The 25,524-nt window shown below is 44.4% G+C and overlaps 1 protein-coding gene across 1 annotated transcript in view; it reads right to left on the bottom strand.

Moving 5' to 3' along the window:
- DACH2 (dachshund family transcription factor 2) overlaps nucleotides 1–25,524 on the bottom strand; it is a 322,657-nt gene that overhangs the window by 138,451 nt on the left and 158,682 nt on the right. Inside the window, exons 2-3 of the mRNA XM_070951865.1 lie at nucleotides 25,025–25,140; nucleotides 5,786–5,857 (exon numbers count right to left, since the gene is read on the bottom strand). Coding sequence (XP_070807966.1) covers nucleotides 5,786–5,857; nucleotides 25,025–25,140 — 188 coding nt within the window. The remainder of the gene's footprint in view (nucleotides 1–5,785; nucleotides 5,858–25,024; nucleotides 25,141–25,524) is intronic.

The following is a 25,524-nucleotide window of genomic DNA, read 5'->3' as shown; positions in this document are numbered from 1 at the left end:
TTTTGACTCTGTGCTCCGTGTGGCCTTGCAAAGCTAATTACCAATTAGGTCTTTGGCAGCGTGTCAAGGGAGATAAAGGTGGGTGCTTATCAGCCTTATCCCGAAGGACTGCAGCAGACTTCTGCCGAACTCTTTACAAACTATTTGTGACTCATCACGGGCTGTGAATGAACAGAATTCACAGCCGTTGAAATAAAGAGAGGGCTTTTGGGACTAATCGTGTGTTTTTTACTCTCTCAGGAAGCCTAGGTCAGAACAGAGATGGCATAAAAGTGTGAAAAAGCAGGGAGGCTGCAAAATTTCTGGTGAGATGATTTTACAGGGAAAGACATAAAGCTGCATGCATATGGTAGTTTGACCCGTCTCTAAAAAGTGGGGGGACATTTATGACGAAGCCTATTAAAATACAACATTCCACGGGTGTTCCAATTACTTTTAGTTTCTGTTTATAAACATTTAGCTATTCATGCAAAGCTAAAAAAAAAATAATAATAGCGGAAAAATAGCAGAATCCAAAGATGAGAAGAAAAAGAAAAAAAACCAGCATCCTCTCGTAACCAACTTAGTTTGGTTTTATTGCCTTTTAAACAGAAAACTTATTTTCAAAAATAATAGGCTTAAAATGCATCTGCCCAAATCCCAGATGAATACTCTTTACCCCACCCCCCCTTTCGAATTATTCTTTTTTATTATAATTTCAATTAGCAGGTTCTACTCTTGCTCTGAGATTCAAATGGATTTTTTTTTCTTTTTCTCGGGAGGAAATTAAAAGATTATAGAAGCACCAACGAGAAAAACAAACAAACAAAAAAAGAAACTAGCTAAATATCTAGTTTCATGTTTTACCCTCGGAACGGAGAACACAGGACATGTTCAACTTTTTTTGCAAAGTACAAAACGGAGACATTTTTTTTTTTGACTATCATGAACATGTTCATTCTACCATCCACGACTAACTGCTAATCCAGATGAGCCAGATGTGAGAACATCCATCTTTTCCCATACATTAAGCCGTTCTATGGCCACTTCTATTCTCCCTCTTTGCCCTCCTAACTTTGGGCCGGTTGAAGCATGCAGACCTTTCATTCTTTCGATGTATCTGTCAATCTCCCCAAATTGGACCTTAAACCTGATAGGACTGTGATGGCGAACCTATGGCACAGGTGCCAGAGGTGGCACGCAGAGCCCTCTCTGTGGGCACATGCGCCATCACCAGCTGCTCTTCTGGTTTCTGGCAAGCCAGCCAGCTGGTCTTCGTGGGGGCCGGAGTGCCGGAAAACGACCTGAAAACAGCCCCAAAAAACGGGCAAAAAAAAGGCCATTTTCCGGGCTGTTTTCAGGCCATTTTCTGGGCCATTTTTGGGCTGTTTTCAGGCCGTTTTCCAGGCAATTTTCCAGCCATTTTCTGGGCGATTTTCAGGCCGTTTTCCAGGTCGTTTCCAGGCCGTTTTCCGGGCCATTTTTTGGGGCTATTTTCAGACCGTTTTCCATGCTGTTTTGAGGCCATTTTCAAGGCTGTTTTCAGGCCATTTTCCAGGCCATTTCCAGGGCCATTTTTTGGGCTGTTTTCAGGCCATTTTGAGGCCATTTTCTGGGCTGATTTTCAGGCTATTTTCAGGCTGTTTTTCAGACCATTTTCAAGGCTGTTTTCAGGCCGTTTTCCAGGCCTGTTTTTTGGGCTGTTTTCAGGCCGTTTTCCAGGCCATTTTGAGGACTTTTTCTGGGCTGTTTTTCAGGCTGTTTTTCAGACCATTTTCCAGGCTGTTTTCAGGCCGTTTTGAGGCCATTTTCTGGGCTGTTTTTCAGGCCGTTTTTCAGACCATTTTCCAGGCCGTTTTCCGGGCCGTTTTCGGTTTCTGATGCCCAGCGCACGCATGTGCATTCTGGTTTGGGCACTTGGTGCCAAAAGGGTTTGCCATCACTGTGATAGGACATGATGGAAATACTGGTAGTCCTTGACTTACAACATTTACTGTTCAAAGGGCACTGAATAAAGTGTCTTATGACCGTTTTTCACACTTACAACAATAGTAACATCCCCATGGTCATGTGATCAAAATTTAGCTGCTTGGCAACTGGTTCATATTTATGACGGTTGCCAAGTCCTGGGGTCATGTGATGCCCTTTTGCAACCTTCTGACGAGCAAAGTCAATGAGGAAGCCAGATTCACTTTACAACCACATTACTAACTTAACAACGGCAGTGATTAACTTAACAACTGTGGCAAGAAAGGTTGTAAAATGGGGCAAAATTCGCTCAACAAATGTCTCAGTTAGCAACAGAAATTTTGGGCTCAATTGTGGTCGTAAGCCGAGGACTTCCTGCAGCCTATTTCCATAATTCAAGTAACTTCATGAGTATCTAGACAAGTCTTCTTATACCTACATCACTAATTTGAGATTAATAAATCATAAAAAGCTGGATTTTATAGCAGGATTACAAGTATGGGAGGTGTAGTCTTGAATTTGTCTCTCAGATATTTCAAAAATCCCAGCACATTCAAATAGCATATTATGCCGTGGTTTGCTTAACCAATGTTTACTGAATAAACCACAAATGACTGAGACTACGAAACCAAGAAACCACAAAGTAAGCCTGTTTGACGAACCCGGCGAATGACAGCTCAGCATCAGAGTTGTAGAAAACTAGAGGGATCTTCAATTGTGTACACTTGACGGACTGATTACTGTCCATAAACAATGATCAATATAATCTCTTCATCCTGAATCAATATCTGTGGCTTCGTTATAGCAGGCAAGATAACGGCATGGATCTCAAGGCAACAAGCGTGTCAGTGATGAAATCCAAATTTTTTTTACTACCGGTTCTGTGGGGGTGGCGTGGCTTGGTGGGCGTGGCAGGGGGAGGATACTGCAAAATCTCCATTCCCACCCCACTCCAGGGGAAGGATACTGCAAAATCCCCATTCCCTCTCCACTCCTGGGGGAAGGATACTGCAAAATCCCCATTCCCACCCCACCCTTGGGAAAAGGATATTGCAAAATCTCCATTCCCACCCCACCCCTGGGAAAAGGATATTGCAAAATCTCCATTCCGACCCCACACTGGGGCCAGACAGAGGTGGTATTTGCCGGTTCTCCGAACTACTCAAAATTTCCACTACCGGTTCTCCAGAACCTGTCAGAACCTGCTGGATTTCACCCCTGAAACATATCCTACTCAAAATAAGTTAGAAGTGTATGGGTAGCCCTCAACTTACAACCATTCATTTAGTGACTATTCGAAGTAACAACAGCACTGAAAAAAGTGACCATTGCAGCCTCTCCACAGACATGGACAACTTGCCACGGCCAACTCGCCGCAGGACAATGTCGCCATTCAACAATTCAATTCAATTATTTAAAATAATGTAAAAATTATTTTCTTTTCATTCGCATTTCAGTCTCTCCCTCTCCTTTCGCATCCTTTCTTTAATGATTCTGTTCCACCATTTCTTCGATATTAGTCTCGCTCTTGTCCCGCAGGCGAGTTGGCCTAGATCTTCTTGATAGCCAGCATGTACATAGGACAGCTGCACAGTCCCAACCTTATGTGATGATTCATGTAAGAGCTGTGGTTTGAATGCAGCATTGCTGTTCTGCCCCAGCTATGGATCCCAAAGAACGCAGCACACACAAAGTCCGTTCAAACCTTAGTTTACTAAATAAACCAGTTTTTTACAACAACAACTGTTAATTAACTGCATTAACAGCTCCCAAGAATTCAAAGAATAATACTGAAAGCTTATTGTGGTTGGCAGAATGCCCAGAAGCAATTTGCAGGAAGCTGATATGATAAGCAAGACAAAACACAAAGGTATGTAAACGAAGTTGTTCCCTGAAAATTGCTTCAGTTGGCATTCCTCCTTAAATAGGCTAAGGGAGTGGCCAATTAGCCCAAAGCCTTACTCTCAGGAGACCTCCTCCTGAGGAGCCACTCCTGAGTTTTGGCAGCTCTGCGTGCCCCTGCATCAAGAAGAGGCTCCTCCTCTTCGTCCTCTTCACTTAAAGGAGCTTCTAGAGGTTCTGAAGGCCCTGGCTGAGTCCCTGCCTCTGGCACCATATCTTCTCCAAACTCCTCATTCTCTGACTCGAGTGCCAGCTGCCCAGGCTGCTGGCGCAGCACCACACCAGCCTCTTTGCTGTCTGAATCAGCTACTAGCTGCACAGGCCACTGATGGGCCACAAGAATTGCAGGCTAATTCTGCCGACTGCCAGCAGTTCAATTCTGACCGGCTCAAGGTTGACTCAGCCTTCCATCCTTCCGAAGTTGGTAAAATGAGGACCCGGATTGTTTGGAGACAAGAGGCTGACTCTGTAAACCACTTAGAGAGGGCTGCAAAGCACTATGAAGCGGTATATAAATCTAAGTGCTATTGCTACAGTGATCATCATTTGTAACCTTCCCAGCCAACTTCCAACAAGCAGAGTTAATGAGGGAAGCCAGATTATCTTAATAACCACATGATTCATTTAAGAACTGCAGTGATTCGCTTAACAACGGCAGCAAAAATATCGTAACATGGAACACTACTCACTTAACAAGTGTAGCAATGGGGATTTTGTGCTCCATTGTAGTCGTATATACTTCATGACTGGAAAAACAATTTTAAAAACTCCTTTTCTCTGATTTTAATATACTGTCAATTCAATTGTCCCAGCTTCACTTCTTCTCAGATTACGGCTTTATCTCATGTAAAGATGAACAGAGCCTGGGTCTGGAAAAACTGGGCATCCTTGCTTTTCAATTTCCAAAAAAACCTGGGTATGCATCCCATAATATTGTTTAATATTCTTCCATATAAAGAATTGTCCCCTTGGGCTTTTACGTAATGAAAGACACACTCCCAAACGTCTTTCAGAATTGTTCCGTTGTGGTTTCCTATTCTTCCTTTTAATCAACTCCAACCGAAAGTAGCAACAGCTATAGCACGTAAGACTTATATACTGCTTCACAGCCCTCTCTAAGCGGTTTACAGAGTCAGCCTCTTGCCCCCAATAATCTGAGTCTTCATTTTACCGACCTTGGAAGGATGGAAGACTGAGTCAACCTTGAGCTGGTCAGGATCGAACTCTTGACAGTGGGCAGAATTATCCTGCAATACTGCATTCTAACCACTGGGAGGGAGGGAGGGAGGGAGGGAGGGAGGGAAGGAAGGAAGGAAGGAAGAAAGGAAGGGACAACAGCATTTAGATTTATATACCGCTTCACAGTGCTTTACAGCTCTCTCTAAGTGGTTTACAGAATCAGCCTATTGCCCCCAAATAATCTGGGTCCTCCTTTTACCCACCTCCGAAAGATGACAGGCTGAGTCAAACCTTGAACCATTCAGAATCGAACTCCTGATAGTTAGCAGTGAGTTAGCCTGCAGTACCGCATTTTAACCACTACAGCTTTTATATAGCAATAGCACTTAGACTTATATACCGCTTCACAACCCTCTCTAAGAGGTTTACAGAGTCAGCCTATTGCCCCCAACAATCTGGATCCTCATTTTACTGGCCTCGGAAGGATGGAAGGCTGAGTCAACCTTGAGCCAGTCGGGATCAAACTGCTGGCAGTGGAATGCAGAGTTAGCTTGCAATACTGCATTCTAACCACTGCGCCACTACAGCTCTAACAAATCAATGCCTCAGAAAAATCAAACTCAAGGAGATAGATGTGTGAGAGAGAGACGTTTGTGGATGAAAGAATAGTCAATACCAAAACCTCATGCTAACAGCCCCTGCTGCAGAGAAAAGAATGTGTTAAGTCACAAAAGACACAAATAGGAGGAGTAAACACCTTGTATTTGAAGAGTCTTGAGCTCTGCAAACTTTACGTGGCTTTCATCAGGGAAAAACAAAGTCCTTATGTCTGTAAAGAAAAACATTGTTAAAAGCATTGATACAGTATGAAATGGGAATATTCTAATTTAAGGAATAATGGCTGAGCTTAACCCTGCACTGAATATATATATATGTTCCTCTTGGCTTCTAAGTGCTCACTAAGAAAGGATTTTTCGAAATGACCATCAGAGCATTAGTATTTCCTATATTATGATTAACACGCTCTGATGCTAAGGATTTCTACTCCCCCTCCCCACCTGGAAAGAAATCTGTTCCAAATGCAAAACACAAGCAGAGGAGAGGAGTTTCAGTTTTACTTTCACAGCAGCAAGCAGCTTTACTACAAAACAGTTGAGCTAAGCAAGGCTGAGGGAGAGAAGGGGAGGGGAGAGGCCGATCGTCATACTCATTAATTTTCAAACTGTAAGTGTCGATTTATCAAGCCCAATCACATAGTTTCATAGCGGAGCACGGGTATTCAGCTAGTTACTAAATAATGCTCTTAATATCTTCGTTTATCTTCTGCCATCCATATGGGTGCCCAATATCCATTTTCCTGCCTGTTTTGATCCAATTCCCACCGCCCAAAGTTGTCTCCACCAGTTTTGGATTAAAAAAATAATAGTACAAGTTATCTAAAATACTGTATCTCAAATATTGGCAAGCCACAACTGTTTGGTCAGGAGAGCAAACGGAACTTCAAAATGAAATGCCACAGTAATATCTTTCTAACAATGCTAGCAATAGGTTGTACAAGGTGAAATAATTACAACGACAAAGGACCCTTACAACAATTATCCATAGGATCATAACCAGTGCTACGTTCACATTGATTGACCTCTCTGTCTGTCAATGGAAGGATATTTAATTTAGATGAAGCAGAACTGAGGGGGGAGAAATAAACACAAACATTTACGGTGCACTTATCTCTAGATCATTAAAGAATGAAATAATAATAATGGGTAATTGTTCTTGCAACCCTAACCCTGTATTTCAAACTCAAATCATGCTTTTAGTTTGAAATACCTGGATTCCAATTTCATCTGATTTATTCTACGATTGTTCCAGCTACTCCGGAAGTCTCTGGAACTCTGAGCTGAGCTGAAAATACTGTGTTTCTCAGAAAATAAGACTGAGTCTTATTTTCTTTTAGACTTGAAAATAAACACTTGGGCTTATTTTCGAGGCGGTCTTACTTTTTTTGAGGTGAAGCCAGGCCAGACTCGGTGAGCTGGACGCGCCGTGGACGCATCGTCGCCTCCATTCCGAACCTTCAGCGTGAGGAAAATGGGGAGGGGGATTTTCCTGCCTGCCATCCTTCCCTCGGGTTGTGCTGAGCTTGAGGAATGGATGACAGGCAGGAAAATCCCCCTTCCCATTTTTCTCCCGTTCTCCAAAAAGCCTCCCGCAAGCTTCCCAAAAAGAAGGGAAAAGCAAAGCAGCTGGCCGCGGAGCTGCCGGCTTCGGGGAAGTGGCCCAACAAGCAGAAGCGCTATGCCCAGAAAAAGAAGGGCAAAAGCGGTATTTGCGCTACCCCAAGGGGCCAGCGGGCTGCAGCTGCAGCCGGACAGTTGCATACCCCTCACGCTGCCACTTGTGCTGGCCACGGCCATCCCCCCAGGCTTATTTTTAGGGTAGGGGTAATGTTAGGCCCACCCCCAAAAAATTAGGGTTGGGCTTATTATTGGGGTGGGTCGTGTTTTTGGAGAAACATGGTACATGTGTTCTGAATTTGGAAAAGGGCAGTGTGAAACTTAGGCATAGTTAAGAAGAGTGTTAGGATACTTACAGGGAAGATTAATTTGAGGGAGGGAGGGAGGGAGGGAGGAAGGAGAAACAAGGAGGAAAGGAGGGAGGAAGGAAGGAAGGAAAGAGAGACAAGGGAGGGAGGGAGGAAGGACAAGGGAGGAAAGGAGGGAGGGAGGGAGGGAGGGAGGGAGGGAGGGAGGGAGGAAGGAAGGAAGGAAGGAAGGAAGGAAGGAAGGAAGGAGAAGGAAGGAAGGAAGGAAGGAAGGACTCAAAGGACAGGTCTGGAATTTTCTTCTTAATGCAATAATCATTGTGACAGTAAACTTGCTATGATGACACCTGTTTTATATCCAGACTGGATTAAGTTGTGGTTATTTTATGCAGAGAAATCTTTAAAATATCTTTAAAGCTCTCAATGCCTTAGATCCAGGGTAGCCACACCTCTTATTGATGGAGAGGGCCTTCTCAGTATCCCAAATGTGAAAGGAGCATGCTTGATTAGGACAAAGTTAGGATCTTCTGCCTGGCCACCCCAGAACGCTGCAACTCCAGGTTGGCAATTTTATGAATGTGAAATTAATTTTAATTTTACAGAGTTCCCTGGACTTTGTACACCATCCTATGCTGTTTTATTTCAGAAATCAGTACAGAGTTCTGTTATGTTTGCTTTTCGGTAGAGGAAACTGGGGAGTTCTTCCTTAGGGGAAAATGGTCTAATAAATTCTGTGCAGGAGATTGGACTGATAGGTCTATTCATACCTGCCCTGGGCAGGGGGTTGGACTAGAAAACCTCTAAAGTCCCTTCCAGCCCTATGATTCTATCTTCATTCCTACACTGTGACTCTATCTGCTAATGTTCTTCATCAAAGGATTTGATTTTAGGGGGGAAAAAACATAGTTTCCATAAACAACACAAAACATAGATCAGTGAAGGCTAATCTTTTTGCCATTTGGTGCCAGGAGTGGGGGAAGGGGTTGTTAGGTGGGACCGGAAGTTGGCAAATGGGCCGTTTTCGGCCTCCGGAGGGCCTCCGGGTGTGTGTGTGGGGAAGGCAGTTTTCGCCCTCCCCAGGCTCCTAGAAAGGCTCTGGAGGCTGGGGAGAGAGAAAAACGGGTCTTCCCCACCTCCCACGGTCCTCTGGAGGCAGGAAACAGGCTGTTTCCCTACTTCTGGGGGGCCCAGAAGACCCAAAAATCAGCTGGTGCACCGGAGCTGAGCTCGCGTGCCCACCGATATGGCTACGTGTGCCACCTGTGGCACGCGTGCCATCAGTTCGCCATCACGGGCTTAGATGCTAACTGGCAGCATCTTCCAGCTTTTAACATTTTTATCAGGAATTATGTGTTTGTGTGTGTCTGTGTGTAATTGTTTCTTCTAAGTGATTTTAGCCTTGTAGTCGTCCCCACCTCCACCTTTTAAACTCTTTAAACTGTGCATTGATCTCAGAAGTTCTATAAACAGCAATGCACTGGGCTCAAAATAAGAAAAGAAAAAGAAAATCAGGATAGAATTTTTCATATGAATAAATGAATACATGTTCATTGATCCACCCTGAACAGCAAACAATTTCTGACAGAACAAGAACTGTCTCTCTCAGCAGCTATTTGTCCCAGATGGATCAGAGGTCTTCTTCATATGTTCTAGCTAGCCCAAGCAACAGCTATTCCACAGGTTTACAAGTTACGGAGAGAAAGAACTAACGTGGCTTCTTCTGTCAATTTAATTATAATTTCCCAAATCTTTGGCACCATACTAGCCAGCAACAGCAATTGCTTTAACTGATTGTATCCAAGAGAGATTCTTGCGGGGGTCCTTGGTGGTCTCTGAGCTTGGTGGTTTTCTTACAGATGTCTCATTACCAAACTAGGTAACACCATCAAGGCTAGATGTTAGCGCAATGCTTGCACTGATGATGTCTATGGGGATTCTCAGTCATCCAGGTCGTGGTTGTCCCAAAAGGTGCTTTTTTGAAGAGGCAACTGGACTTTCTGTTTTTTTTTTCTTTGAAGATATTTCTTCAAAACGTCTTCTGCTATCTGTTATCAGGTAGCACCAGGGACAGGCTGCTGGGGTTCACAAGGGTTCAGGAGAACCTCTAGCTAAGATTCATTGCAGATTCTATATTTTTTTGAAGCCTAAAATAAGCGCTTGGCCTTATTGCCATGCGCTCAAAAGCCCGATTGGGTTTATTATCAGGGGATGTCTTATTTTGGGGTACAAATAAATATTTGTATTGATATACTAATTTATCGCAAATACCCAGCATCTGGATTTTTGCAATCCTTGATTTCCTGCTCTCCAATACTCCTGTTCTTTTATGGGCCATTCTTCTAGCAATAGCAGAAAAGAAGAATAAATACAACATTTAAATAAATAAAACATTTACCGCAGTGTACTCTAGCTGAGATATTTCCCCCCTTTTCTCTCTTTATTCTCTGCTTTCTAAACCACACCGGCTGCCCCCCCTCAAAGAATATGTTCTCGCTTATGTAGGTCAACCCTACACTGGGATGATGAATAAATCGGCAGTGACAGGTCCTTTGATATTTTAGCATGGTTTCCCACAGATGGAACACATCCAAAGGCCAGGGTGCTGACCAATTCACATTGGCTAAATAGATCAACTGAAATAAACATAATAAACGCAATCGTCATGAAAGAAGACCGTTTCACGCTCGTTGAAGACTTGACTTATCGGAAGTGGCAGTTCTCAGGACTCTCAGACGGCAGTTGGCTTTGCCACTTGACCAGTGGACAGATTTCACTTCAGTGACCAGGAGAGGAAATTTTCTGCCTGATTTCAGGGTAATTTAGTCACCTGCTCCGGGATAACCGCAGCCAAGTCAACGGCACTTGGCTAAACACCAAAGGTGCGTTGGGATTCACAGGGCAAAGGTGCGGTGGGGTGGGGGGGGCTTTGCATACGGGAGCTGAAACTATTGAGATGTTAATGACGGTAGAATATAGTCCATGTTTTGTTTTTGTTTTTTGCAGCTTTCCTGCTGCATATTTTCTTGGTTTAGAAGACAATGGTTCAGGGTAGAAATGCTACTGGTTCACTCCGGTTCGGTTAAAAAAAACAAACCGGTATTTCCAACGATCAGCTGTGCTGCGCGGTTTATATTTGTTAGAAAGCAGGAAATCCTGCTTTCTAGCAAAGCTACATTGTGCGGCACAGCTGCTCCCTCCCCTCGCTGTTCTACTTACCTAGTGAAGTCTCCTTTTTCCATGTGAAGCGCGCAATTGGCGCACACTACGCATGCACGGGCAACGAACTGGTGGCGATCCGCAGAGGATTTCACCACTGCAATGGTTCCACTGACTCCCTTAAAAACTGTTTAGGCAGCCATGAGCTAGAAGACTGGAGCTGAAAAGAGCTCATTTCTTTCCATTTACAAGGAAAGCATTCCAAACATGCTTTCTCCAGAACTCAGGAATGGCAGGCTCCCACATAGATCAGATGTTCCATTTTGGGTAGTCAGCCAAGTAAACAGGTCCATCTGAAATGTGCAAATCAGCCGGTTTGAGGAGAGGTACATGTGTTAACAGGTATTATTTAGCTCAGCAGACCCCAATCTTTTTGGCACCGGGGACCGGTTCCATGGAAGGTGGTTTTGCCATGGACCGACCAGGGGGGAATGTGGTTTTGCACACTGCCTGGATCCCACGCATATGAGGATGGGACTTTGCTTGTTTGCGTGGCCCGGTTTCTGGAAGATCACAGACCAGTGCTGGTCCGTAGTCCTGGGGTTGGGGAACCCTGATTTAGCTTCAGGGGTGGGCTGCTGGGGGTTCGCAGGGTTTGGGAGAACCTCTAGCTAAGATTCTGTTCAGTTTGGAGAACCCCCAAATCCCACTCCTGGCTGGCCCCGCCCACCTTGCCCCTCCCCTCCCAGGAGTCCCCACATGGCTTGTTTTGGATGCAGGTAAGTGCAGGGCACACCCAGAGGCTCGGGGAGGGCAAAAAAAGGGCCTACCGGAAGTTTAGGAAGGCCAGAAACGGGCCCGTTTCCAGCCTCCAGAGGGCCTCTGGAGCCTGGGGAGGCCGTTTCTGCCCTCCTGGAAAGCTTCCGAAGCCCAGGGAGGGCAAAAACACCCCCCCCTGCTGTGGTGCAGGAGGCCGAATAGGCCAAACCCACGATGGCCACGCCCACCCAGCAACCGGGCAGAGAACCCCTTGCCAAAATTTTTGAAGCCCACCCCTGTTTAGATTGCTTATCTTATCCTCTCCAACCTAAATATTGCTGAGCACATTGTAAGCCGCCCTGAGTCTCCGGAGAAGGGCGGCATATAAATCAAATTAAAAAAAAATATATATGAGCAATCCAACAAGGAAAGACTGAAGTTGTCCACTTTTGTCACAGTTCCTTTCCCCAGCTATGGATCGACCAATACACCTAGATCAAAATTCTTCATGTTTTTGGAGATTCTCAATCATCTCCAGGTTTGGTTCTGAATCGAAGAAGCTTCTTTGGATGAGAAGCGAAATGTTTTCAAGGGAAAAAAATCCCAAGAAAGTCCAGTTGCCTTTTTGAAAAAGCACTTTTAGTACAACATTTAATACAACACTGTACTTGAGCAAAAAATGGTTCGGTTGTGATCGGCATATGTGGGACTGACCGGGGTAGATGGTAGGGGTGACACTGAAATATAATTTTATCGTATTTTATTTATCCACATATTAAATTATTGTATTTTATTCCAATCTCATTTTAAAGTGTATATTTATTCCGAATTTTAAATTGTATATTTATTCCAATCTCATTTTAAATTGTATATTTATTCCAATCTCATTTTAAATTGTATATTTATTCCAATTCCATTTTAAATCATTTTTATCAGATTTTAGTAATAATTTGTGTTTGGAACTCTGCAGTTTGATATGGCCCATGGGCTAAATAAAGTAAACTAACTAACTTTTGGATCATTATCTTCATCTAACACAGGGGTGGGCAATTAATTTTCCCAAAGGGCCATGTGAGAACCTGGAATTGCTGTGGAGAGCTGCCATCGGTCCACCCTTCGTCTTTGCTGCCACTGGCTAGATGTGGCCCATGGCCCATGAAATACTTAGGTTTGATCTAACAGGACAACGGCAGGGATTATAGCTGCCCATCCTATTTTAAAACAGAAGCTGTCCACAGGGCTATCTAGGAAAGAATTTGTGTTTTGCTGCTCAGCTTCTCTTTCATCTTTAGTTCCCTCTTTCCACTTTTAAAATCTACCTTAAGGAAAGCTACGCTATTGAGTTCTCATGCTTTAAAACATGTACACATATTTCAATAAAAATAGCCCAAGTAAAGCTTTAGCTTTGTTGGAATCCTGCTAAATGCACTTTATTGAATTTTCTGTTTCCAGTCAAATATTTCATTTTGATTGGTTCTGGGTGATTGGAAAAAGTTTTTCAGATATTTATAGTTTGAAGCTCGCATACTTGTTTGACGACATGAAACGCTGCATGAGATCTTCAGAATTTAGGGAAGTTCGACTTCTTTCCAGAACATTCAATTGATTGGTGCCCTTTAGTATAATTACAAAATAACCCATCCCATCAGGGGTGAAATGCTCCCAGTTCAAATCGGATCGCCTGATACAGTAGCGATGGTGGCAGGTGGTTCGGAGAACCAGTCGCAAAAATCCCTGCTCCACCCCCACATGCCCAGCTGAGCCGCGCGAGCATCAGAGGCTGTTTTTTTTACTTTTAAAAGCATTTTTTCTACAACCTCTTCGGCCGAAAAAATGCTTTAAAAAAAAAAAAAAGCCTCTGATTATCGTGTGGCTCAGCTGGGATCGTCAGAGCCTTTTAAATGCATTTTTTTCTACAACCTCTTCGGCCAAAGAGGTTGTAGAAAAAAAAATGCTTTTAAAAAATGCTAGAAAAAATGCTTTTAAAAGGCTCTGACTATCCCAGCTGAGTTGCCTGATCATCAGAGGCTTTTTTTCTTTTAAAAACAAACAAACAAACAAACAAACAAACAAACAAGCTTTTAAAAGAAAACAAAAGCCTCTGACGATCAGGCAACTCTGCTGGGATCGTCAGAGGCTTTTAAAAGCATTTTTTTTGCAACCTCTTCGGCCAAAGAGGTTGTAGGAAAAAAATGCCTTTAAAAGCCTCTGACGATCCCAGCTGAGCCACATGATAATCAGAGGCGGGTTTTTTTACTTTTAAAAGCATTTTTTCGGCCGAAGACGTTGTAGAAAAAATCCTACTCCTCTACTCTACTCTACTCTACTCTACTCTACTCTACTCTACTCTACTCTACTCTACTCTACTCTACTCTACTCTACTCTACTCTAATTCTATTCTATTCTATTCCTATTCCTCTCTGTTCTGCTCTGTTCTGCTCTGCTCTGCTCTGCTCTGCTCTGCTCTACTCCACTCCACTCCACTCCACTCCACTCCACTCCACTCCACTCCACTCCACTCCACTCCACTCCACTCCACTCCACTCCACTCCACTCTTATTCTATTCTATTCTATTCTATTCTATTCTATTCTATTCTATTCCTATTCCTATTCCTATTCCTCTCTGCTCTGCTCTGCTCTGCTCTACTCTACTCTACTCTACTCCTATTCTGCTCTGCTCTGCTCTGCTCTTACTCTACTCTACTCTACTCTATTCTATTCCTACTCTACTCTACTCTATTCTATTCTATTCTCCTTCCTTCTTTCCTCATTCTATTCTATTCTATTCTATTCTATTCTATTCTATTCTATTCTATTCTATTCTATTCTATTCTATTCTATTCTATTCCTATTCCTCTCTGCTCTGCTCTGCTCTGCTCTGCTCTACTCTATTCTATTCTATTCTATTCTATTCTATTCTATTCTCCTTCCTTCTTTCCTCATTCTATTCTATTCTATTCTATTCTATTCTATTCTATTCTATTCTATTCTATTCTATTCTATTCCTATTCCTATTCCTCTCTGTTCTGCTCTGCTCTGCTCTGCTCTGCTCTGCTCTACTCTACTCTTATTCTATTCTATTCTATTCTATTCCTATTCCTCTCTGCTCTGCTCTGCTCTGCTCTACTCTACTCCTATTCCTATTCTGCTCTGCTCTGCTCTGCTCTTACTCTATTCTACTCTACTCTACTCTATTCTATTCTATTCTATTCTTACTCTACTCTACTCTATTCTATTCTATTCCTATTCCTCTCTGCTCTGCTCTGCTCTGCTCTGCTCTGCTCTACTCTACTCTACTCTACTCTACTCCTATTTCTGCTCTGCTCTGCTCTGCTCTTACTCTACTCTATTCTATTCTATTCCTACTCTACTCTACTCTACTCTACTCTACTCTACTCTACTCTACTCTACTCTATTCTATTCTATTTGCAAGAAAGGTCGTAAAACTGCACAAAATTCACCTTACAACTGTCTCACTTAGCGACAGAAATTTTGGGCTCAATTGTGGTCGTAACTCAAGGACTACCTGTTACGCTTAGATTGTAAACTGTCCAGAGAGTGCTTTAAAACACTATGGACTGGTAAATAAAGACTAAATGCTCTTGCTCTTGCGTGCTTTATTAAACTGGAAGATGTCGTTGTTTTGATTGCTGGGTTTTAAACTTGGTCACATTACTCAAAGTGTATTGCTGTGAGATGGGCGTTCATGTAAATTATTTAACAGAGTTGGAAGGGACCTTGTAGGTCATCTAGTCCAACCCCCCGCCCAAGCAGGAGACCCTACACCATTTCTGACAAATGGAAGTCCAATCTTTTCTTGAAAGCCTCCCGTGATGAAGTTCCCACAACTTCTTCCTTTACTTGAAAAACATCAGTTAAAAAATGTCTATCGAGATTCTCAGTCATCCAGGTCATGGTTGTCCTAAAGGTGCTTTTTTCAAGAGGCAACTGGACTTTTAAATAAAGGCCATGGAAATTCATTGAAGATTTTAAGCCAGGGCCTCTCACTGCAACCTACCTCACAAGAAGGCTGTTGTTGGAATAAAACCGGAAAGCTGAATTCTTTCTACTCGGAGAATGACCTCGTAACACCTGCACGGGGCTAAGGTTTCAACTCATTTTCTCTACATCTGTGCCGGCCTAATTTCAGCCACGTTCTCCAAAAGATCAAAAATCCACGATCTAAAATCCCCCGTCTGTTAATAAAACAGAAAGGTGACCTTACCCAGCATAATAAGTCACTGAAGAAATCTTCTTTCAACACGTTGAAAGGATTTCACGAAGGTTAACGCCTCTTTGTTTTAGCCGAAGGAAGCTCGGCTCTACATTGCAAGATCTTTCTACGCTGGCTTCTAAAATTTTATCCACTGGAAAAAATTACGATCCAGGGTGATTTCCCACTTCCAAAAAGTTCTGTGCGATGCAAACACTCTCTCTCTCTCTCTCTCTCTCTCTCTCTCTGTGTGTGTGTTTGTCTGTCTGTCTGTGTCTCTCTGTGTCTCTCTCTCTCTGTGTCTCTGTCTGTCTGTCTCTCTCTCTCTGTCTGTCTGTCTGTCTCTCTCTGTCTCTCTTTCTGTGTCTGTCTGTCTGTCTCTCTCTGTCTGTGTCTGTCTGTCTGTCTGTCTCTTTCTCTCTGTCTCTCTCTCTCTGTGTCTGTCTGTCTCTCTCTCTCTGTGTGTGTGTCTCTCTCTCTCTGTCTGTCTGTCTCTCTCTGTGTGTCTGTCGCTCTGTCTCTCTCTGCATGTCTGTCTCTCTCTCTCTGTCTCTGTCTCTGTCTCTCTCTCACTCTCTCTCTCTCTTTCTCATCTGTTCCCGCTCTATTTTGGTTACTTAAGTCTGTCCTGAGGAAATAAATGCTTTTTATAACAACTATAAGGCCCCTTACAATTCATAAATACATGGAATAATTACTTTCTGGGGAAGTCGCTCTAATCTAATTTACTGCATTTTTATAGAGTGGTAGACCAATGTCTTATTTGCGGCCTGTCGAACAGGCAGCAAATTATGGCAGGCGTAACATTAAATGCTGCGCCATAAAGCAAATATTTATCTAATTTGGGATTCTGTACATCTTTAAAGAGCAAGATGGCTGGCTTTTCTTCCATCCAAAGGAAGTAAGTGCCTACATTATTCCTCTCAGTTGTGCAGGCTAAAGGAGGCATGCCTCACTATCAATCAAGCCATTCTACAAGGTGCCATTATCACTAAAGATTTGTTATTATAACACACAGCCCACGTTCTAGTAGAGGGACCAAGATAATACCTTAAGAAAAGCCCAGTGTCTGAGGTAAATTCATGCAATAAACAAGGGTTTTAAATCACAATGGTGCATTCAAAACAGAGTGAATGACCTTGGCTGATTCAGAAAGCTAAGGAGGTTTGGTTCTTGATCAAACTTCAATAGGAGACCATGCGGGAACTGTTGGTCAAGCCACTTCTATATATTAAGAAAAGTGCATGCTATGGATTTGTGCAGGAATCAGTTTGGTCTAGGAAGCAGGAGTTCTAGTCCTTGCCTTAGGCGAGGGCCAATCTTCAGGAGATGGTGAATTCTAGTCCTGCCATGAAAGCTGGCTGGGTAATTTTGGGCCTATCACCAGGAGATGGTGAATTCTAGTCCCGCCATGAAAGCTGGCTGGGTAATTTTGGGCCTATCACCAGGAGATGGTGAATTCTAATCCCGCCATGAAAGCTGGCTGGGTAATTTTGGGCCAATCACCAGGAGATGGTGAATTCTAATCCCGCCATGAAAGCTGGCTGGGTAATTTTGGGCCAATCACCAGGAGATGGTGAATTCTAATCCCGCCATGAAAGCTGGCTGGGTAATTTTGGGCCAATCACCAGGAGATGGTGAATTCTAGTCCCGCCATGAAAGCTGGCTGGGTGATTTTGGGTGAATCACCAGGAGACGGTGAGTTCTAGTCCCACCTTAGGGATGAAAGCAGCTGGGTGACTTTGAGCCAAATACCAAGAAACTGAGTTCTAGTCTTGCCGTAGGCATGAAAACTGTCTGAGTGACTTCGGGCCAATCACCAGGAAACTGTGAGTTCTAGTCCTGTCTTAGGCACTAATAAATCACAAATACAGCTTCGGAGTTGTAGAAAACTAGAGAGAGATCTTCAATTGTGGACACTGGACTGGCTGATTTCTGTCAATAAACAATAATCAATATAATCTTTTCACCCTGAGTCAATATCCTTACCAGGGAACTTGGTTATAGCAGGCAAGATAATGGCAGGCAAGATAATGGCATGTTCTTAAGTGAAGGCAACAATGGGTATCCTAAGCCAAAATACTTTATAAAGGTAAAGGTTCCCCTCACACATATGTGCTAGTCGTTCCCGACTCTAGCGGGCGGCACTCATCTCCATTTCAAAGCCGAAGAGCCAGCGCTGTCCGAAGACGTCTCTGTGATCATATGGCAGGCATGACTAAACCGCAAAGGCACACGGAACGCTGTTACCTTCCCACCAAAGGGGGTCCCTATTTTTCTGCTTGCATATTTTATGTGCTTTCGAACTGCTAGGTTGGCAGAAGCTGGGACAAGTAACGGGAGCTCACTCCCATTACGCGGCACTAGGGATTCGAACCGCTGAACTGCCGACCTTTTGATCGACAAGCTCAGGGGCTTAGCCACTGAGCCACCAAGTCCCTCAAAAGGTGTATGTAAAAAAAAAAAAAAGGGCAGGAAACAGGACCACGGAGAGTTCCTTGTGAGACTTCAAATGTTTTTCCATGAGGTCATAAAACAAAGCGCAATTTACCTAACAATTGCTTCGCTTAGCAATAAAAATGTGGGGCTCAATTGGTCGTACGTTAAAGACTACCTATATTCTGGAAACACCCCATTCATCTCTCAGGGCTCAAAGGATCCTATAAGAGCAATGAGTATTGCTATACCAGAGATGAAGGCTTTGGAAGAAAGGAACAAAAACATCCCAAAACAAAATGTCCTTTGAATTGTATATGTCGAGTCCTTGAAATTACGGCGCCATCCACCTGCCCTCTCCAATTTAGCTTGTCGCTGGTCAATATCATAATGGCAGTTTGCAGACGCTGATATTACACGCCCGATGTTTTCATTATCTGATAGCAATTTTAATAAATGCACAGATTGTCCTGCAAGACCTGCAAAGTGGCACACCGAAGCTTATTGGCTGCAGAGTGCGAGCTCCTTCTCGTATCGGTGTAGTCCGAGGGGGCAGCAGATGGAACGGAAGCGAAGGGAAACAGAGATGCCATTTATCACAATGACAGAAATGCGGGTAGCATCAATCCTTTCGCCACAGGGGTGGTGGCAAAGCCAAGAGGAAGGAATCCCAAAAAAAATCTGGACTTTTGTGCCACTGGGCACAACCTCGATGATGCTTGTAACTTAATGGCATTATTAGCCTTAGACATTCAAACACAGGGAGTCCTTGACTTACGACCCGCAATTGAGCCTGAGATTTATGTGGCTGAAGTGGGACATTTGTGAAGTGAGTTTTGCCCCCGTTTTACAACTTTTCTTTGCCGATCCACAGAGGGGTCAAAGGTCGAACACAACTGAATGGCTGACGATGACGATGAATGCAGCTATGTCTCCCAGCCCACATTTAGTTGACAGAATCTCAGATTTCTACGGTTACTTTTTTCCCTACCCCGACAATTACCATATTTTTGGGTGTATAAGACACACTTTTTGCCTCCCCAAAAGTGGGTGGAAATGTCTGTGTGTCTTATACAGTGAATGTTGCTGAAGCCCCACCCACCTACCAGACCCCAGCCTTCGGCCTCTGCCTCCCAGCAATTTGCCTCCTTGCAGCAAACAGCAAACAGCCTGGTCAGCTTCAGCACAGTCTGATTTAGCACAAGCAGCTGATTAGCGGTTGGATCTGTCTCACAGAATACTGCCTATCAGCTGTTCCAGGCTGCGGGGATTGCCGCAGCCTGGAACAGGCTGAAAATGTGATGTGCGGAGGCCGAAAATGGATGCGTAGAGGCCGAAAAAGGGGCACGCAGAGGTGGTGATAGGCTGCAGTGGTGGCGATGGGCGATGGCGATCCCTGCAGCCTGGAACAGCTGATAGGCGGTATTCCGGGAGGTAGATCCAACCACCAATCACCTGCTCGTGCTAAATCAGGCTGTGCTGAAACTGATCAGGCTGTTTGCTGTTTGCTGCAAGGAGGCAAATTGCTCGAAGGCAGGGGCAGATTTTCCCCCCTCTTTTTTTCCTCCTCAAAAGCTAGGTGCATCTTATAGTCCAAAAATATGGTATATTAGCACACAACATCTGGCTTCTAGGTATCTATCAACAAAGCATAACATAGGATCCAAGTCGAAAATAGATACAGGTAATCTTCAACTTACGACCACAATTGAGCTCAAAACGTACGTGGCTAAGTGAGAGATATGTTAAGTAAAGTTACGACGTTGTACGACTTTTCTCGCCACGTTTTGTTCAGTGAATCGTTGCAATTGCTAAATTAGTAACGCGGTTGTTAAATGGATCTAGTTTCCCCATGGCCTTTGGCTTCTCAGAAGTTTGTGTGATCACACAATCTCGGGACGCTACAACCGTCATAAATATAAATCAGTTGCCAAGTGTCTGAATTTCGATCATGTGACCACGGGGAGGCCGCAACGGTCCTAAGTGTGAAAAACGGTCAGTTACACAGATGAAGAATTGGAAGGGACCTTGTAGGTCATCTAGTCCAACCCCCGCCCAAGCAGGAAACCCAGTGTCTTCAGTGACGTAGTAACTTTGAATGGACACTAAATGGACGGTTGCAAGTGGAGCACTACCTGTACAAGTAGACTTCGAGTTACAGCAGGGGTGAAATGCTCCCAGTTCGGACCGGATCGCCTGATCCGGTAGCGATGGAGACGGGTGGTTTGGAGAACCGGTAGCAAAAATCCCTGCCCCCCACCACCACCCATGCCCAGCTGAGCAGCACAATCATCAGAGGCTTTTTCTTTTAATTTTTAAAAGCATTTTTTCTACAACCTCTTCGGCCAAAAAAATGCTTTTAAAAGTTAAAAAAAAAAAAGCCTCTGATGATTGCGTGGCTCAGCTGGGATCATCAAAGGCTTTTAAAAGAAAAAAACCCTTTTTTCTTTTAAATGCCTCTGCTGATCAGGCAACTCAGCTGGGATCGTCAGAGCCTTTTGAAAGCATTTTTTTACAACCTCTTCGCCGAAGAGGTTATAAAAAAAATTATTTTAAAAGTTAAAAAAAAAAAATTGGCCACGCCCACCCAGTCACATCACTCCCTCCCCCACCAAGCCACGCCCACAGAACCGGTAGTAACAAATTTTAGATTTCACCACTGAGTTACAGCCATTCATTTAGTGACCATTCGAAGCACTGGAAAAAAAAGTGTTTTAACTAAAGATGTGCCCAACAAAATACTTCTCACTGGCGCGATATATTTTTTTTTCTACAGGCAGTCCTCCACTTACAACCATTCACTTAGTGACCATTCAAAGTTAGAATGGCACTGAAAAAAGGGATTTATGAACGTTTTTGACACTTACAACCGGTTGCAGGAAGTGAGTATTGCTAGTCTAAAGAAAAGAAGGACTGGGGAGGGGGGTGGACACATGATAGCAGTATTCCAGTATTTGAGGGGCTGCCTCAAAAGAAGTGGGAGGGGGGTCAAATTATTCTCCAAAGCACCAAAGGGGCAGGAGAAGAAACAATGATTGGAAACTAATCAAAGACAGAAGCAACCTGGAATTAAAGAGAAACTTCCTAACAGTGAGGACAATTAACTAGTGGAACAGCCTGCCACCAGAAGCTGTGGGTACTCCATCATTGGAGGTTTTTAAGAAAAGAGTGGACAGCCACTTATCTAAAATGGTACAGGGCAGTGATGGCAAACCTTTTTGGCACTGAGTGCTGAAAAGTTCACGCAGAAACATCACACGTGTGCGCGCACACTCATAGGGGACCGTGCTTTGGAAAAGCAGAACTTCTAGGTTCTAGCGTGCATGCGTGCCGGATGATCAGATGGCCGGGGCACATGCGCAGGCCAGTTTTCGGCACTTCCGCACACACAAAGGGATCACGCTCCAGAAAAGCCGAACTTCCGGATCCTGGTGCACCTGCACACCCAACTATCAGTTGGCTGGAGCACATTCGCACACTGGTTTTCGGTACTGCTGGGCGTTCGAAGGACAGCTGATTGTCACGCGAGCATGCGCGCCAGAAACCAGGTAGACAAACAGGCAAGGCCGTATGTGCCTGTTGTGGCCTGCCAGCAGCCTGCGCGGACTGTTGCTGATCCCGACGACGAGGAGGCTGGTGTGGTGCTGCACCAGCAGCCTGTGCAGCCAGCGCTTGAGTCGGACAGCGAGGAGGCTGAAGAAGATGTGGTGCCAGAGGCAGGGATTCAATCAGGGCCTTCAGAACCTCCAGAAGCTCCTTTAAGTGAAGAGGATGAAGAGAAGGAGCCTCTTCTCTGTGTGCACGGGCACACAGAGCTACCAAAAGGCACGAGTGGTTCCTCAGGAGGAGGTCTCCTCAAGAGTAAGGCTTGGCCAGGCCCTTAGCCTATTTAAGAAAGAATGCAGCTTGTAACAAGCTGCAGGAAACAACTTTAGTTCACTAATCATTGCATTGGGATGTCTCTGCAACCTTGTTTCTGGGCTTTCTGCCAACTCCAGTAAGACTCTGACTATCTTATCTGTGGAATTCTGGCAGGCTGTTAAGAACGCTTATTAACAGCTGCTTAAAAACTGCATTATTTGAGTAAACTAAGTTTTGTTCAAAGTTTGTGTGTGCTGTGTTCTTTGGGATCTGTAGCTGGGACAGAACAGTGTCGGGCGACATGGCTTGGCATGCCACTTTGGGCATGCGTGCCATAGGTTCGCCATCACGGGCATAGGGTCTCCTGCTTCAGCCGGGGGTTAGACTAGAAGACCTCCAAGGTCCCTTCCTGCTTTATTCTGATTGACTGTGACGGGCAGACTCCATTATGGTTGTAAGTGGAGAAACTACCTGCCGTAGAACCGTTCGGCATCTCCTCCCCTTGTTTGCGAGACAAACGGAGGGAGAAAGAGGACAAGAGATGGATGACTGACACCTTGTCACTGTCATGTGAAGCTTCTTTACAACGCTGCTCTTTTCCAGATGCGCTTACAAGCGTGTTTAAAGATTCATTGTTGACATGCAAACACTGGCCGTGGTTTTTGCATCTGTTGCGGGAAACATTAATGTTAACAGCGATGATTTCCACCGTGAAGCGTTGGAGGCTCTGAAGGCGAAGACAGCGTGGAAGTGAAACAAGCATGATTCCTCCTCCTATTTCATCTGTAGGCCAGAGCAAAAATCTGCCATGGCAGAGCTGCTGAATGTCAGGCTATGGTTAATGGCTCAGGCGATAGTTTTGCGGGACTGAGTCCTGCGATGTGTCTCCGCTGTTGTTTATTTTAGTATTCCAAGGGTTGCCGCAGAGTGACAAAATGCGTATCGTCTGCATCTTGAAATACTGTACATGTGGACATCTCAATATGTGATTAGAGTTGGGAAGCATGATTCATAACCAGCCATCATAAGCTATCACTATTTCCCTTGGCTTTCCACATCGGCTGTGGACAGCAGACGGAGGGGCATGGAATAATTCAAAACCGCTCGTATTTCTCTGTCTCTTTCTTTCTCCTTCACTCTCTCTCCCTCCTTCCTTCCTTCTCTCCCTCCCTCTCTTTCCTTCCTCCCTTCTCTCTCTTTCCTTCTTTCTTCCTCCCTCCTTCCCTTCCCTTCCTCCCTCTTTTCATTCCTTCCTCCCTTCCTTCTCCCTCCCTCTCCTTCCTTCTCTCTCCGTTCTTTCCTTCTTCCCTTCTCTCTCCTTTATCCTTCTGTCTATCTCCTTTCCTTCCTTTCTTCCCTCCCTCCCTCCCCCTTTCTCCCTTCCTTCCCTTTTCCTCCTCCTCCTTTTCCTCCCTTCTCTCCTCCTCTCTTATTATTTTGATGGGCATTGTAAGGATTTGGATTACTTAAGATTCACTGACATTGTTCACACAAGTTGTCAATTTACAACCATTCTTTTTAGCAATCATTCAAAGTTACACAGGCACTGAAAAAAAGTTACTTACGACCTCACGCTTACAACTGTCACAGCTTTCCCACAGTCACGGGATCAAAATTCAGGCATTCAGCAACCAACATTTATTTACGACGGTTGTGTGATCACCATTTGCAACTTTTCCAGCCGTCTTCCAACAAGCAAAGACAACATGGCAAGCCAGATTTGATTAATGACCACACTGATTCATTTACCGTATTTTTTGGAGCATAAGTCGCACCTTTTTCCCCCAAAAAAGAGGGTGAAAATCTGGGTGCGTCTTATACTCTGAATGTAGCCCTGCCCAGCTTCTCAAACGGAGGTTTCAGAGGCTGAAAAAAGCATCAGAAACGAAGCTTCAGAAAAAAAGCCTCCAAACAGAGCCTCAGAGCCTTTTTTTTCTGAAGCTCTGTTTCAGAGGCTTTCAGAGGCAGGAAAAAAAGTTTTTTTCTGAAACAGTGTTTCAGAAGTTTCAGAGGCAGACAAAAAAGCAAAAAAAAGCAAGGCACAGAGCTCACAACCAAGGAACCTGCTGCTAAAATTCACCTTTGGGAACAGCTGATTGGGGGTATTCGGGGAGGCCAATCCACCTGCCTATCAGCTTTTTTCTTATTTTCCTCCCCAAAAACTAAGCTGCGTCTTATACTCCGGTGCGTCTTATACTCCGAAAAATACTGTAACAACCGTGGCCAAAAAGATAGTACCATCAGGGACAATCCACTTTTAAAAAATGCCTCGCTTAGCAACCAAAATTCTAGTCCTAGCTATGTTCGTAATCTGAGGACTACCTGAACTCCACAAGGCTCTTTGTCTCAAGTAAGAAGAAAGGAAAAATAGCCAAAGACCCAAAAGCGGTATATAAGTCTAAGTGCTATTGCTGTCCTCCGCCACTTCAAGCTCCCTCCTGTCTAATCACGGAAGAGGTCTACCAAGACGTACAACCGCTTGCAAACTATACTACCCAGCTTCGTAGGCTTTTATCACGTTGCAAATCCTAAGGCCAAAAGCCATTGGCGTCTTACGAAGCTGCTCTTCACCTCCCGTCCCCATGATCGCTGGCTTCTGAATTTGGAAGAAAACAAAGAGAAGAGAAATACACCCTCCCCACAGATACCAGGCTCTTGCAAAGAGTCCCTTCCCAGTCCCTTCCAAAGCTCTGAGATCAACCTTTCCCCATATCGTATGACCGAGGCATCTTAATGGCACTTTCCCTTTAAGGAAATTACGATTAATGAAGAGCTAAATTGCAAATCCATTAGGTTTTAAGTCAGCTCAGCAATGCCACGTGGGGTGAGGGGGAGATGGGGGTGAAGGGTGGGGGTGGGGGGGGACTGGAGAGAGGTTTCATGAATGCTCAAGAAATCCAATAATGTAACCTCTGGTAAAGCTTGAAAAAGCCCTGAAGGACAAGGCAGTTAGATCAATATTAGTTTATTTCAACTGCTGCACAGGACAACGAAAGCAGGGAGAGAAGCATCCAAAGGATTTTATTACCTGTTGGGGAGATAAGCCCCGGCGATAAGAGGCCCGGCACTCCGTGGGGAAGCAAGCGCGTGTTCTCTTGTATCGCAACCCCCAGAGAGCGCTTGGGGGGTCTCCCCGGTCGTGAACTGTTGAAACAAAAGTGAAAATAAACTTTAAGTGCTCTTTTGTCAAAAGGATTTGCATCAGCAATGTACTTTGCATCGATTTTCATTTTTTTTTTCTTAAGGCCGTGACCAGCCAGGTCCTTGCTTGCTGGTTTCTGATTTCTGCAGTCGGAATTTTAACTCTTTCTGGATTCCAAAGTGAGCGGTCAATCACCCATTACTTGCAGGCAGGGGTGAAAATCCAGCAGGTTCTGGAGAAACGGTAGTGGAAATTTTTGAGTAGTTTGAAGAACCAGCAAATATCACCTCTGGCTGGCCCCAGAGTGGGGTGGGAATGGAGATTTTGCAGTATCCTTCCCCTGGAGTGGGGTGGGAATGGAGATTTTGCAAGATCTTTCCCCTGGA

This window comes from Pituophis catenifer, unplaced genomic scaffold (assembly GCF_029215685.1).
Source record: "Pituophis catenifer annectens isolate HBS135680 unplaced genomic scaffold, rPitCat1.0.hap2 SCAF_11, whole genome shotgun sequence".
NCBI lineage: Eukaryota > Metazoa > Chordata > Lepidosauria > Squamata > Colubridae > Pituophis > Pituophis catenifer.
This window is presented reverse-complemented; position numbering and strand designations above follow the sequence as displayed.